The sequence below is a fragment of the Drosophila arizonae genome, chromosome 2, assembly GCF_054131065.1.
Source record: "Drosophila arizonae isolate 15081-1271.41 chromosome 2, UAZ_ARI_1.0, whole genome shotgun sequence".
NCBI classification, from domain to species: Eukaryota; Metazoa; Arthropoda; class Insecta; order Diptera; family Drosophilidae; genus Drosophila; species Drosophila arizonae.
In genome coordinates, this window is record NC_142922.1 from 2407501 (window position 1) to 2421268 (window position 13768).

Sequence of the window (13768 nt, forward strand, 5' to 3'; positions counted from 1 at the left end):
GCCATGAAGTCTTTCAGGCGAACACATTTTGATGTCTCCTAATGAGCTGCAGCTGCGTGTTGCCACTCCTTCCCGGCTCCACTGTGGCTGTGGCATCCAATTTCGTTGGATTTATCTCGGCCATGGAGCTGAGCCACATGCGTGCTCCATTTCATTTTGGCCAAGAGGTGGCAATGTGGCAAATGTTGTGCGCTTAACATTTTTATGACCAACATAAGTTAGTAGTTGGGCTTAGAATGTGGCAAGGTGTGAGTGTATGTGTGTGTGTGTGAGTGTGGCTCTGCTAACGGGCAGGAGCAGCGTCTCGGCTGGCTTTGACACTTGAGGTATCGGTTTCATTAGCGAAATGTTTCCGTAAGAATGCCAAAAGGTCGCAATTGATGCCATTTACAAGCGGCCAGTGCCAATGCCTGTGGCAGCCACAGTTGCAGTGGCAAACGCATTAACAGTGCCTCTGGCAGTGGCAGTGGCTGTGGCAGTGGCAGTGGCAGCGTATTGGCCATTATAATTTGTATTGAGTTTCGTTTGTGTTATCGCAGGTGATTTGTTTGTCGGTCGGAAAGTCAATAAATTTATCAATTTGAAAAATATGCAATCGAAATCAAATCAAAGCGTAGCCAACAAAAACAAAAAGCAACAACAACGGCACCAAACATGTAAATAAATAAATTAGCTAAATGTTTTTACTTCGCATGAAACAATTCCCCAAGCGCTTGGCAATCAGCGCCTGGCCCCACCTAAACCCTGTTGCGGTTAGGGTATACGAAACGACTTGCGACAAAATGACGAAATTTATGTTTGATTTTTGTATTTCTTTGGATTTGGCTTTGGCTGGCTGCAAAGTGCAGCAGGGCGGGGCATGTTGCCTGCTGCCTGTCAGCAACAAATGCAAAGCGCCAAAAACTGCGACACTTTGTATAAATTGTGTCGAAAAACGGCAGCGGGCATCGCGTCGCGTCCAACTCGAACGCCAACGCTGCCAGGGACAGTTAGAGCCAACTGTCTGCCAAGACAATTTGTTGGCCTGACTGCCATGCCAGCCTGGTTGGCTGACTGGCTGGCTGGCTAGCTGGTTGGCCACACCCCCTTCGGGCAAATGCAACAAATTATTGTCATCAATTTTTAGATGCAAAGCTCGAGGAGTGACATTTATTGAAGCGTGGCTGTGCAGCGAGGGCCAGCGGGCAGCGTCTCATGCCAGGATGCAGCCGGACGTGATTGTACACATTGCTCCACATTGAAGGCGACCGGCTGGCTAGCTGGCTAGCTGGCTGGCCGACTGGCTTAATGTTGATTATAGTGTGCCGTCGAGGAGTGACACGTTTTCTGGCTGATTGCTAGGAAACGATGGCCAACAACGAGCGCAACAAGTGGCCATCGGGCGGACACTTAAATTAGCACTGAGCCAGTCCGCTTTTAGTTCAGTTTCTTTTCGGGGTTTTGCCTTCGCCAGCCGCTTCATTAGCGCACCAAAAAGTAAAAGCCTCCAAAAAAAAAGAGAAGTATTTATATATATATGAAATTATGTCCATATTTGTGGTAAATTATGAGACCCTTTCATAAATCAGCACCGGGGGCAGCTGCTGCTGCTGTAGCCGCAACGACCTAGCCAACTAGACGGCTGGCAGCGTTCACAGAAGGACTACTTAAAGGCCAAAAAGCTAGCCAAAATAGTCCATGTAAATTTACATTGTGCCGCCACAAGCCAACGCTGGACAATCGCCAGCATTTGACTTGCTTTAAACTATGCCATTTATCATACACAGAGCGACCGATATACGTACTATATAGACACACATTCAGATACATATATATATGTAGGTATAGGTATAGTTATATATACTATGCACATTTTGTCAGTCCGCATTTGGCCTTTTGCTATTTTCACCATTTCTTTCGCTTTTCAAAACGAACGACAACAATTCCATTGTTGTTAGCTCCAAAAAGGCTACCGTTTTGTGGAGCGCCTGTTTTTTTGTTTTTGTCTCTGCGCTCTGCGCCACTTATCCACTGACCGCACTGCGTGGCCTGGGTGGTGCTGCATTTGGGCCGCGACAATGAGTGGACAGGCCAGGCTAACCAGATCAGAGCCACAAACAAACACAAATATGATGCTCGACGGCTACTGCCTGGCAGTATTCGCCCAGTTTCTGATTCGAGGAGTACTGAATGCGACCATATGTAGAGCTGCCCAAGCAATCAAAGGAAGTAGTATTTGACTTAAAGTGCTCGCCCTGTAGATGTTCTATAAATAGAAGCAAGCAGTTTTCAAATCTGTGCTAGGTTTTCAGTGGTTTAAGTTATCCGATATCATGAGAAACTGCATCTCTTTAAAGATACTCCAGATTAGAGATACTGTGGTAAGGCAGTAACCTTTTGTAGATACTATATCTTATAGATATTCTGTAAAGGGATTACTTTAGATAAGTAAACGATTAAGAAGGTTCGAGAATTATAGATTAGGTAATTTACTATTTATCAGCATCTTTATCGATAATGTAGAGTGGATCCTCAGCCGATAGATAAATTTTGAACAAGAATTTATAATGAGGAATTTCGACTTTTTAATGCAGTTTTGTGCATCATTTCAATTAACTGTATTCGCTCCACGGCAGAGTATAGTCTATGGCAGATTCCGATTCAAATTGAAACTGTAAGAGTTTATAATAGCAGCAATAAAAGAATATATTAACTGAAGTATTTATATTTAAGTGCAGGTAGCTTTCAACATATTTCTCCGCATTAAGCTGACAATCTTTTACATAGTTAGCTTGCACTTGTGAACTCTTGAGGCATTCAACAAATTGTCTCCGTGGACGTAACTTATGCCAATTAAAGACTCGATGTGACCCCCTCCCCAGTGTCGGCTGTGCTGCCGCCGTGCCTTGGCTGGCTTTGGGATATGCGCAGCTAATTGACCGACAACAGCGAGCGCAGATGCTGCACTTCATCAGCGAGCAAAAAAAGTGAGACCTGGTCGAGTGGCGCGGCATTACGTCAACGTCAACTCAATTTGGCGTTTAACAAGCATGGGACACAGTCGAAGATGGAGTCCGTGTCCGAATCCAAATCCACAGCCAAGTCCGAGTCCGAGTCCGAGTTCGAGTTCGAGTTCGAGTTAGAGCTCGAGCTCGAGTTCGACTTTGAGTTCGGGCTCGAGCTCTGAGCCGGCGCGGGTCAAGTGCTGACGCATCTGCCAAATCGAGTGAAGTGCACCAAAACTTGTAGTAACCAAAAATAAAAAATGCTTGAAAAATAATGAGAGTTGTGGCTGTGCTGTGCTCGTCGTCGGCGATGTAGCTCGCAGCATCATTAAGAGTGATCATCTGTCAGGCGGCTTGAAACATGAAACATGAACGAGATCTTTGCCTCATTTATGTTTTTCATTTTTGGTTTTTTCGTATTTTGTTGTTGTTGCTGTTGTTGTTTTTGGCTCTGGTCTCGGTCTGCGCGCTGTTGCGTTGCTTGGCGACAGCTCATTACGATTATATATCCATATTTCCATTTCAAAACTTGAGCTTGTGAAATTTTCAATTAAACAAGTGGACTCGATGGGCTGAGAGTACCAAAAATTATACAGCTGACAGTTTAAAAAACATTTTTGTTTGATACAAAAATAAAAATTATATATATATTGGTGAAATAATAAGGAAATATTGTTAATTATAATTGTAAAGAGTTAAATATGTATATAAATAATATAATTTTATGGGACACTAACGCATTCGTTGAATTTTGTCCGGATGGTAATATAATACTCACATTAATTCCACAAATAAAAATCTTGAAAATACTAAAAATTCGAGCTCAAGTTTATAGCTTAGTTTTTATGGTAATAAAGTATTTAAATTTATGCTAATAATAATAATACTAATATAATATTAGCACACGCTTGCAGCTTTGTTTTAATGATAATATAATACTGATATTAACACTAAAAATAATAATACTAATATAATACTAGCACACGTTTGCAGCTCGTTGACATGCTTTAGCAGTCTCTATGACGAAATTTCGCATCGGACCGATGTGTTAGATAAGCCTATTGACTGATGAAACTCTGCAGAGTGTAATCAATAGGCAACAGTAAGCGCTCTTAAATTGTTGTATTTAATATGCTTAGCAGTAGTGGCGGGTCCTACTATTTGTTAACTATATGCTGCACCTACAAATACATATGTGGTGCACCCTAATACATTTTGTTTCCAAGGTCGAACATGGGTGTGAGAGAGACCTTAGATTGCTTATGATACACATATTGTATTTTCCTAAAGTCACGGTTTCATCACCATCATCTTTAACTTATTATATAGGACAAGTACAGTAAAATATCTCTATAAACAATAGACGAAACATTAACCACGGCATGGCTACTGATTTGGCTGTGTTATGAGAATATTAGTTAGTTCAAGCTTCCCATTCCTAAGCTTTACACATTTAATTATTACTTGTATATATTAAATTTTAATTATAAAAATTCAAATACAACATTTACAGCAAGTGGAAGAACTCAGACTGAACTAGTCAAAGCCAAAAACGTTCGTTCTACCAGACATTTCTGCAAATGTAGAGCTGCTTTGTTATCTAAAACAACAAAGGTAATACAATTATAAAGCTAGTTTTCTGCAATGCTAATACTTTTCATGTGAAATGGCAGTTGGGAAACAAAGAAAGTGTTTGTTCATATGCTATGGCTAAGGTTTCACAGGTGTTTTGCTTTCTGTTCCGCAAGGGCAGAGCAATAGAAATCTATAAAAAAAGGCCTGCACATTGAGTTTCAGTTATAATTCCCAGTGGAGGCGTCAACTCAACATGTCCTCCGTTAATTATCAACAGCTAGCACTGGCGCTGCTTTTGTGTCTTTTGGGGCTGGCCATGGCAGCCCAGAAAACCGCAGATATTCCCACGGATGTCTACTGCAAGACCGTGCACTGTGGCGTCAGGAATATAGGATGTCACAGTAGCAAAGTATGTATGCGTATTATGAGGCACTGTGGCTAACTACTGCTTTTGTCTCCTGTTGCTGTTGCAGAATATGAATATGAGCACCACATGCGCTCCAGATGCCAAGATGGTCAACTTGTTCCTGCACAAGGCCCACCTGCTGCATCTGTTCAACAGCTTTCGCAACAAGGTGGCTCTGGGCTATACGAGCAGCTTGTATCCGGCCGGACGAATGGCGCGGATGGCCTGGTCCCGGGAGCTGGAGAACTTTGCCATCATATATATGAAGAAGTGCAGGTTATATCCGCGTCCCTGCATGTCCTCGCCCGAGTTCACAACCATTGGCAGCATCTACGACGGACTCACCTATACGGGCAGTGTTAAATTGCATAAGGTGCCGGAGATTACGGAGGAGTTGCTCGCCGGCTGGTTTGAAGACGCGCGCTTCGTCACCCGGGCCATGATGATGAGCCTGACCAATGAATTTCCTAAGCCGTCAGTAAGCGTGAGCCTATCTGAATCAATTTTTCTAATCGATCATACTCTCGCAGATCCGTGCGTCAGGCAGTGCTGCTCATGGCGGACCGCAATACGCACGTCGGCTGCAGCGGCATGCGATTCTCCACTGGCATTTCCCATCAATTCAATTTAGTCTGCGCCTTTGCCACCGACAACATGCTGAATAGGGCCATCTACAGACCCTGGGCTGAGGCTGGCGCCTTGTGCAAGGCACGCGACAGAACCTACAAAAACCTTTGCGCTGTTGGCGAAGTCTACAACAATAAGCACCTGTACAGGCCGGGCGAGCTGCTGCCAGCTGAGTCGGATCGCATTTCCGGGGTAGACGCGTGATAAGTGGAGCATGCTGAGGAGCAATACCAAACTGCATTTCCGATTAGCTATGTCAAATTGAAGTGAAATGAAGATTCGTCTGATATCTGTATCAGTATTATATGGAAGCTTGATTTTTATACCCTGAACCCATTTTCAATGGGAAATCAGGGTATAATGGTTTTGTTGAAATGTATGTAACAGGCAGAAGGAGGCGTGGCAGACCCCACAAAGTATATATATTCTTGATCAGGGCGACGAGCTGAGTTGATTTGGCCCTGTCCGTCTGTCTGTCCGTCTGTCCGTCTGTCCGTCTGTCCGTCCGTCCGTCTGTCCGTCTGTCCGTATGTATGAACGCGTCGATTTCAGAAGATATAAGAGCTAGAGACTTCAAATTTTTTTTAAAATGTCCGTAATTACAGCGCGCATATCAAGTTTATCATTAAAAATCGATAACTCATCCCAAACTTTTTTTTATCGATAAAAAACCTTATCGAAAACCAGTTATAAAATTATGTCTTCTACGCCTTTATTGCTAGAGTCTCCAAATTTTTAATGTATGCTTACATGCAATTTATACAATTTCGGTTTTTGTTAAAATTTACCCCCCACCCTTAAATTCACCCCCTCACCCTCACTTTTGTAAAAAGCGTATTTCAAATACTAGAGACTTGTGCTTGGGCATTAACACGCATATCCATGTTATAATCATAATCTGAAAGTTTCATGAAGATCGTACGTCCACAAAAAAAGTTATTAAGCAATTAAGTTCTCATAGTAAGCGCTCACTGCCGCCCATGCGTGTTTATGCTTGTGTGTGTATATGTATGTAAATGTTTGTGTATGTGTGTGTATGCGTTTGTGTGTGTATGCGTGTGTGTGTGTATGTGTGTCTGTATGCGTGTGTGTGTATGTATGCCTGTGTGTGCGTACGTGCCTGTGTGTGTGTGTGCGTGTTTCTTGTGTAAGCTGAAAGACGCGAAAAATTATTGAAATATCTATTGCTCCAAGGGTTCAGGGGATCTCGTAGTCGAGCAGTCTCGACTAGAGCTTTCTTACTTGTTTATTATACCCCGAACATAAACCTGGCTGTATTAAAGACAGAAGAGGGCGTGGCAGACCACATAAAGTATATATTTTCTTGATCAAGGCGACAAGCTGAGGTGATTTACCATCTTCTCTTCACCCGACTGTTCCGTCCGTTCATCTTTTTGTCGGCCTGTCTACCATATTACATGCAAAGCTTATCGGACAAACAAGTCAGCATTTTTGGTAGAGAAAAGGGTTAGTATTTGCATGTCTTTTGTTTCCTACTGCTCCTTCAGGCGTGATTATTCAATACCTAATAGCCTTCAGTTCCTTAGATAACAATAGTTTCTATTTCATCCAAGTCAAATTCACTTGTCAGGTTCCTCTTGATTGTGGGCTTACAAGCACTCATACACTCTTCATAGGTACTGAAACGATTTGGATTGCCGCCGCAGCCACTGTACTGAAACTCTTTGCATTGCTGATCGTAGCTGTCATAGGCAAACATTTTGTAGTGGGACTTGCATGGACCGCGGTCAGTCATCATTATGCATGGAGCTGAAATGGCATATTTTGCATTTGGTTGATTTCCCTTAGCTGACACTTACACAGATTGGCCTGGGATGCTGCAAAGTCTGTCATCAGAAGACTTAAGATGCAACAGAAGAGTAAAGCTCTTACAATTTCCATAAATATTTCCTTAGCTGTCGTCATAATTTTTGTTACCTTATCAGCCAAAATAATTTTGAGTTTTTGTTGATTCGAAACCCGGTCCAAAGCTTGCTCTGAGAATATATATTAAATTATATCTTTGGGTGTTTTCAAAGTCGACTGATATAGCTTGAGTCACGTCTTATCTAAGCGATAATTTATTTCGCTTCAGCTCTGTACAAATCCTTAACCTTTTCTTAAATGCATTTTCCAAGGCAAAGCCACTTTTCCAGGGCGCTGCTTTAGCCAGTTGATTGCCAATGGCCTCGTGGTTCATTGGCGTGACCTGGCCTTTAGTGCCATAATTGCGATTGGTGCAGCTGGAGCAGCTGGAGAGGCTGCACCATGCACCTGATGGAGTTGCTCCACATTCTAATGGAGCTCGTAGATTGATGATCGTGATAGCAGAAATTGGAGTAGAGCAATTATAACTAGTTTTAGCAACAATTATGTCTTGAATTGCATGAAATTTTATTATAGTACTATAATTTCTCCAAGGAGTAATTAGGCAGCTTACAAAAACGACGACGATGCTTGTTAATTTACTTAATTGAAATGCATTTGCATATGCAGCGTTATACTCTAGCCTCTTGGGAGCTATTTGAACAGTAGCCAATTAGACTTTTTTAGAGTTTGTGATTTATTGCGAATCCTTTAAAAGCCGCGAGCCATCAATCAATGTCAGACAGTAATATGTCAAAGTCGGCAATGACTTCTCTACGAACTATTTTGTGGGTTCTGCTTTCGATTATCAGGCCAACAGTCGAGGCAGACACCTCGACAGTGCTCCGACTGCTGAGCAGCATTAAAAAGCAAGACGACTTCAATTATTTATTGCTAATGAAACATCACAATGTTGCTGTGTCAGACAAATTTATGGCAGCGCCATTCGATGCCAATTGTTTTGTGAGAACTCTAATGGAAGATCTGCAAGCGCCGGTTATGCAGCTCGACGAGCGCGTTAATTATATTCTCTATGACAAGCAAAGCAGTCGGGTGTTGTCTGTGCTATATCTGATCGGAGCAGATCTAGACGACTATGAGCGCTTGCTCAGAGCCCTGGTAGTCAACTTGAGTCACATGACCACGTCGCGGGTGGTCTTTATGCTGCAGCTGGAAGAAGCCAACGAGACGCTTCTACACAAATTATTCAACATTTGCTGGCAAATGAAGTTGCTGAACGTGCTGGTGATATTCGAGAGCTTTCAGGTATACTACTTGGGCAATAGATAGACATAAACTTATGTACTGTGCGTTTCAGTTCACAAACACCTTCTACAGCTACTCGCCGTTTCCCAGTTATCAATTGGAGCAGCGCGCATTTCATTCCAGCTCAATCATCTTTCCTGATCGTCTGCGTGATCTTCGGGGATTTAGTGTGCGCATTGCAATTGGTGGCGCTGTGCCTCGCATCATCGCCTACTACGACAGGCAAGGTCACATAGTCTACCGAGGCATCCTGGGCCACTTCATGCATGCCTTTGGTCAGAAATACAACTGCACGTTTACTCAGCCGATGCCAGCCAGGCCAAATGAGCTGCTTCCGTCGACGCAATTGATTGCAGCAGCGCGAAACGATACTGTGGACATCTCGTTGGCCATTACGTATCCCATACTGCTCAGAATGCAGTCTTATTCGTATCCCTACGAGCTCATGAACTGGTGTATGATGCTGCCCGTGGAGGCGGATATTCCGCGGGCCGACTACTATCTCTATGTCTTTGAGCTGCAGGCATTTGTGGTCACTGTTGTTCTCTTGGCGATGATTTCAGCACTGCTCTCATCGGCTCTGAGATCGGAAGGCCATTCGGTCCAGATGTATGAGTTTCTGCTGCATGCGAATTGTGTGAGGGGCGTATTGGGACAGTCTTTCCATCAGGTGCGTCGAGCTTCGATGCACCTGCGTTCCATATACCTGCAGATCAGCTTATTGGGATTTTCGATTACCACCTGGTACAATTCCTACTTTTCGGCCTATGTGACTAGCATACCCAAGGTACCGCCCTACCGAAGCTACGATGATATCATGGCCTCCCAGTTGAAGGTAGTTGCATGGGAGGCGGAGTACAAGGAGCTCTTAAGATTCCTACCGGAAATTCGGAAATACGAGTCCATGTTTCTTATAGAGCCGAGCTTTAATAAATTCATGCGAATGGGCGACTCCTTTGACACGCGCTATGGTTTCATGACGACAACCAGCAAGTGGGTGGTTATCAATGAGCAACAGACGATCTTCAGGAAACCACTTTTTCGGATTCGCACCGACTTGTGCTTCTTTAATAATGTTCCGCTCGGATTTCCAGTGCACGAGAACTCAATCTATAAGGATATCATTACAAAGCTGATCATGCAACTGGATGAGACGGGCCTCAAGTCGCATTGGGGACTGAAGGGATTTTCGGAACTAGTCGAAGCTGGTGTGATGCAATACTTGGATCACAGTCTGCGACGAGAATTCCGCGCTATGAAGCTAGACGATCTGGAATATATTCTATATGGCTTTGCTTTTATGCAGGTATTATCCTTGGTTGTCTTCTTGCTTGAAGTGTTTGTAAATTGGCTGAGAGTGAGATAAAGCATAGATATTATAACACGTTATGTTAGTGATTTTTTTTTTTTAATTTGTGTTTAATTTAACTATTTAATATTAATAATAATATATGCATATGTAATTGTTGACTTTTTTCAGCAATAGTGTTGTCACTATCATACAACACTACATTTTATTGATTAAAAAAAAAAAAAAAAAAAAAAAATTACAACGAAATTATGACAGCCCACCGACATAAATTCCTTTACTGTGAGCAGTTTTGACATCGTGTGCTTGTAATCTCCAGGGTTTTGCTTTGTATGGGACGCGTGTTGAGCGCCAATCGGACATATTTTTTTGTGTTTCTCTGGATCATTAGTAACCCTTTAAAAAGGCGGTGACATGTTGCGGTGTCCTGCAGTGGTTCGTTCCTGTTCGCCATGGTCTGTCATTGGGTTATTTTGCTTTGGACTATCAGCTGGACAGGCGAGGCAAATAGTTCGGACATTCTGCAGTTGTTGAGCAACATTAAGCATCAGGAACATTTTAATTACATGTTGTTGATGAAACATCAAAATAACAGTGAGTGGAGGGATCTCAATGATGGCCAAGACTTTGTTAAGAGTCTAATAGACCATCTGCAAACGCCTGTGATTCAACTGGATGAGCACGTTACCTACTTCTTGTATGACAAAAATAGTAATATAATACTCACTGTGGCACTTTTGCGGGGAACGGATTTTGAGATGAATAAAAGATTGCTGGATTCACTGGTCAAGAACCTGAGAGTTATGACCGTCTCGCGAGTCGTATTTATGGTGCAACTGGAACAAGTAAACGAGATTTTTCTATACGAATTGTTCACCTACTGCTGGGAAAACAGGCTGCTGAATGTGCTGGCGATATTCGAGGACTATGAGGTATGATGCATACAGAATACAGAGATATTAACTCATAAATTGTGTATTCCAGTTAACAAACACCTTCTACAGCTACTCGCCATTTCCCAGCTACCAATTGGAGCAGCGCGTGTATGATCCCAACTCGATCATCTTTCCTGATCGTTTTCGGGATCTTCAGGGATTCAAAGTGAGGGCTATTCTTGGTGGGGCCACTCCGCGCATCATAATTTATTATAACAAACAGGGAGATATCGTGTATAAGGGCACTTTGGGTCATTTCATGGAGGTATTTCAGCAGAAATTTAATTGCACTCTTATGCAGCCGATTCCTCTCAAGCCGGATGTGTTGCTTCCATCAGCGGACCTGGTCGCAGCCGTGCGAAACAATACTGTAGACATCTCCTTGGCCATTACGTTCCCGGAAGGATATGATATGCTGCAGTATACCTATCCCTACGAGCAATTGAACTGGTGTGTGATGCTGCCTGTGGAGGCGGACATACCACGCGCGGAGTATTACATCAACGTGTTCGATCTTGGGGCATTTCTGCTCACCCTGGCCACTATTTCTGTAATTTCACTGACACTGTCGGGTGTTCTGAGACAGCATGGCTATTCTGTGCAGCTGTATGAGTTCATATTGCACGATAACTGCTTGAGAGGCGTTCTGGGGCAATCCTTTTATCAGGTTCGTCGAGCCTCGTTGCTAATACGAGCAACTTACATGCATATTTGTGTGCTTGGCTTTCTGGTTACTGCTTGGTACAACTCATACTTCTCGGCCTTCGTGACCAGCATTCCTAAGGAGGCGCCCTTCCGGACCTACGATGACATTTTGGCCTCCAAGATAAAAGTACTCGCCTGGGAGGGGGAGTATAACGAGCTCATAGCACGTGCCAAGGACCTAAAGAAATACGAGCGCATGTTCCTGGTCGAGCCCAACTTCAATAAGTTCTTGCGCATGCGTGACTCCTGGGATACCTCGCAGGGCTACATGATGACAACCATCAAATGGGTCGTCATAAATGCTCAGCAGAGCATCTTTAGTAGACCCCTGTTTCGGATGCGCAACGATTTTTGTTTCTTCAATAATATTCCCCTTGGATTTCCGGTGAATGAAAACGCAATTTACAAGCAGCCCATAGCCAGGCTCATCTTGCAGCTGACTGATGCGGGTATTGTAAGCTACTGGACAAAAAACGGATTCTCGGAAATGGTCGAGTCGGGCGAGCTGAAATTTTCGGATCTCAGTCCACGCAGGGACTTTCAACCCATGCAGCTGCAGGATCTACAGTATGTGTGGTACGGCTATGCTTTCATGGTCGTATTCTCCTCGATTGTGCTTCTGCTCGAAATGTTTTGGAATCGGTTGAAATTGCGACGCCAGCGTAAATCCATTTAGATATGATTGTTGATTCGTTCATGAAGAGAAAAGTGATTGGTGTTAGTTTGGAAATCTACTCGTCTGCCCTTGTGCTCGTCTAGCTGTCCGTCTATTCGAGAGTCCGTCCGTCATTTCGCTGCTACTGAGGGGAAAGATACTTGAAATTGAGATTTTTGTTCGTCACATCCATTAGGGACGTGTCAATTTTGGAATTACTTTCACTTTTCAAATTTCGAAGCTGTTAGGCTAGCTAGCTAGCTTAGAATATAACGTACATATTTATATACTTACTTGAAGAAATATTTTTATGTACTTACGTTCGATTGGGATCATAGTTCATATACCCTTTCAGACTTTGATATAGCTGTAATATGGTGAGTTCCTAGACCTACCTGGACCTATCTGATATGTCCATTCATCTTTAGGCTATGAATGAGTATCATTATAGTCGCCTACAGCAACGTCATTCTTTAGTTAAATAAAAGTAGCAACAATAATTTGAGGTCTGCTCTTTTCTGTCTATTGCGAATCGATCACATATGCGCCCAAGTTTAACTCGTTCCCACTCTTATTTTCATCTTGGATAATTAATTTGTCAAAAGTCTGTGCAAAGTGCGCATAGTTCGGCGTTTCTTTGTGCAAATGGCCATTTGGCAGGAGATGTTGGCTCAAAGTTCATCAAATGCAATTAAGATGCTTGTTCAGTGCGGCGGCAAGCGCGGCGATTACGGCTGGGTCTGCTGCAGGTCCCCCAAGGTGCCACGAAGACGTCGCGACGTCTCGAATGATGTGAGCCACCTGCGCCAGCAACCGGCAACTGGCAACCAGCAACTGGCAACTGGCGCCTCTTAAAATTCCCTAATCGACATGTTTCGATCTCAAATGACTTGCCGCTCACTACGCTCACAGTTGCCGCTTGCCGCTTGCCGCTTGCCTGCCAGATGCTGCAAGTAAAACATTTTCTCTAATCTGCACTGATGTTTGCTGTTGGCGCTGTTGGTGCTGCTGGCGCATGCGGCACGCATTTGCTGCCTCTCTACACCCCCTTGCCCCACTGCCACAAATCCGCAGCACAGCTCACTGATGATGCTGTTAATGCAGCAGTAGCTCCGCACTTTGATTTTGACTGACAAGTGCCGCCTGTGTAATGTTGCAGCTGATGTTGCTGCCGCTGTTGCTGCTGCTGTTGTTGCAGTTGTTGTTGACATGCGCAGCTGCATGCGCTTGCATGCGCTTCCTTTATTGGAGAAAATTATTTATATGCCCCTGATGATCTCCGTCCAGCTAGCGGCCTGCAAAACTAATTAACACAATGCCAAGGCTCTGCTCCAAGACTCTTGCTGCTCGGCCATGAATTGCGATGATTCAATAAACTTTTTATTTTTCTTTATTTTGATGTTTAATGTTTGCAATACTTAAATTAAATTAAATTATTAT

The 13768-nt window shown here is 43.4% G+C and overlaps 3 protein-coding genes and 1 long non-coding RNA gene across 5 annotated transcripts; 3 read left to right on the forward strand and 1 right to left on the reverse strand.

Moving 5' to 3' along the window:
- Window positions 1–4773: 4773 nt before the first annotated feature.
- Window positions 4774–5903, forward strand: LOC108609168 (tabinhibitin 6-like). Its single transcript, XM_018000889.2, has 3 exons — window positions 4774–4968; window positions 5033–5439; window positions 5496–5903. The coding sequence occupies exons 1-3, from the start codon at window positions 4813–4815 to the stop codon at window positions 5794–5796; spliced, it is 864 nt and encodes a 287-aa protein (XP_017856378.1). The 5' UTR covers window positions 4774–4812; the 3' UTR covers window positions 5797–5903.
- Window positions 5904–7249: 1346 nt separating this feature from the next.
- Window positions 7250–7597, reverse strand: LOC108609170 (uncharacterized). The gene is made up of 3 exons (XR_016268507.1): window positions 7486–7597; window positions 7413–7430; window positions 7250–7362 (listed from the first exon to the last, which is right to left on the reverse strand). It is a non-coding gene; the product is annotated as an uncharacterized LOC108609170 (long non-coding RNA).
- LOC108621602 (uncharacterized) lies at window positions 7568–10090 on the forward strand. Its single transcript, XM_018019021.2, has 2 exons — window positions 7568–8724; window positions 8777–10090. The coding sequence occupies exons 1-2, from the start codon at window positions 8194–8196 to the stop codon at window positions 10088–10090; spliced, it is 1845 nt and encodes a 614-aa protein (XP_017874510.2). The 5' UTR covers window positions 7568–8193.
- A 395-nt stretch (window positions 10091–10485) lies between these two features.
- Window positions 10486–13746, forward strand: LOC108621591 (Ionotropic receptor 94e). 2 transcript variants are annotated; one of them, XM_018019010.2, is made up of 2 exons: window positions 10486–10965; window positions 11018–13746. In XM_018019010.2, the coding sequence occupies exons 1-2, from the start codon at window positions 10486–10488 to the stop codon at window positions 12347–12349; spliced, it is 1812 nt and encodes a 603-aa protein (XP_017874499.1). In that variant the 3' UTR covers window positions 12350–13746. The 2 variants fall into 2 exon arrangements, with proteins under 2 accessions (XP_017874499.1, XP_089317993.1); XM_089461867.1 differs by having other exon boundaries at window positions 10839–10965; window positions 11038–13746.
- Window positions 13747–13768: the final 22 nt, after the last annotated feature.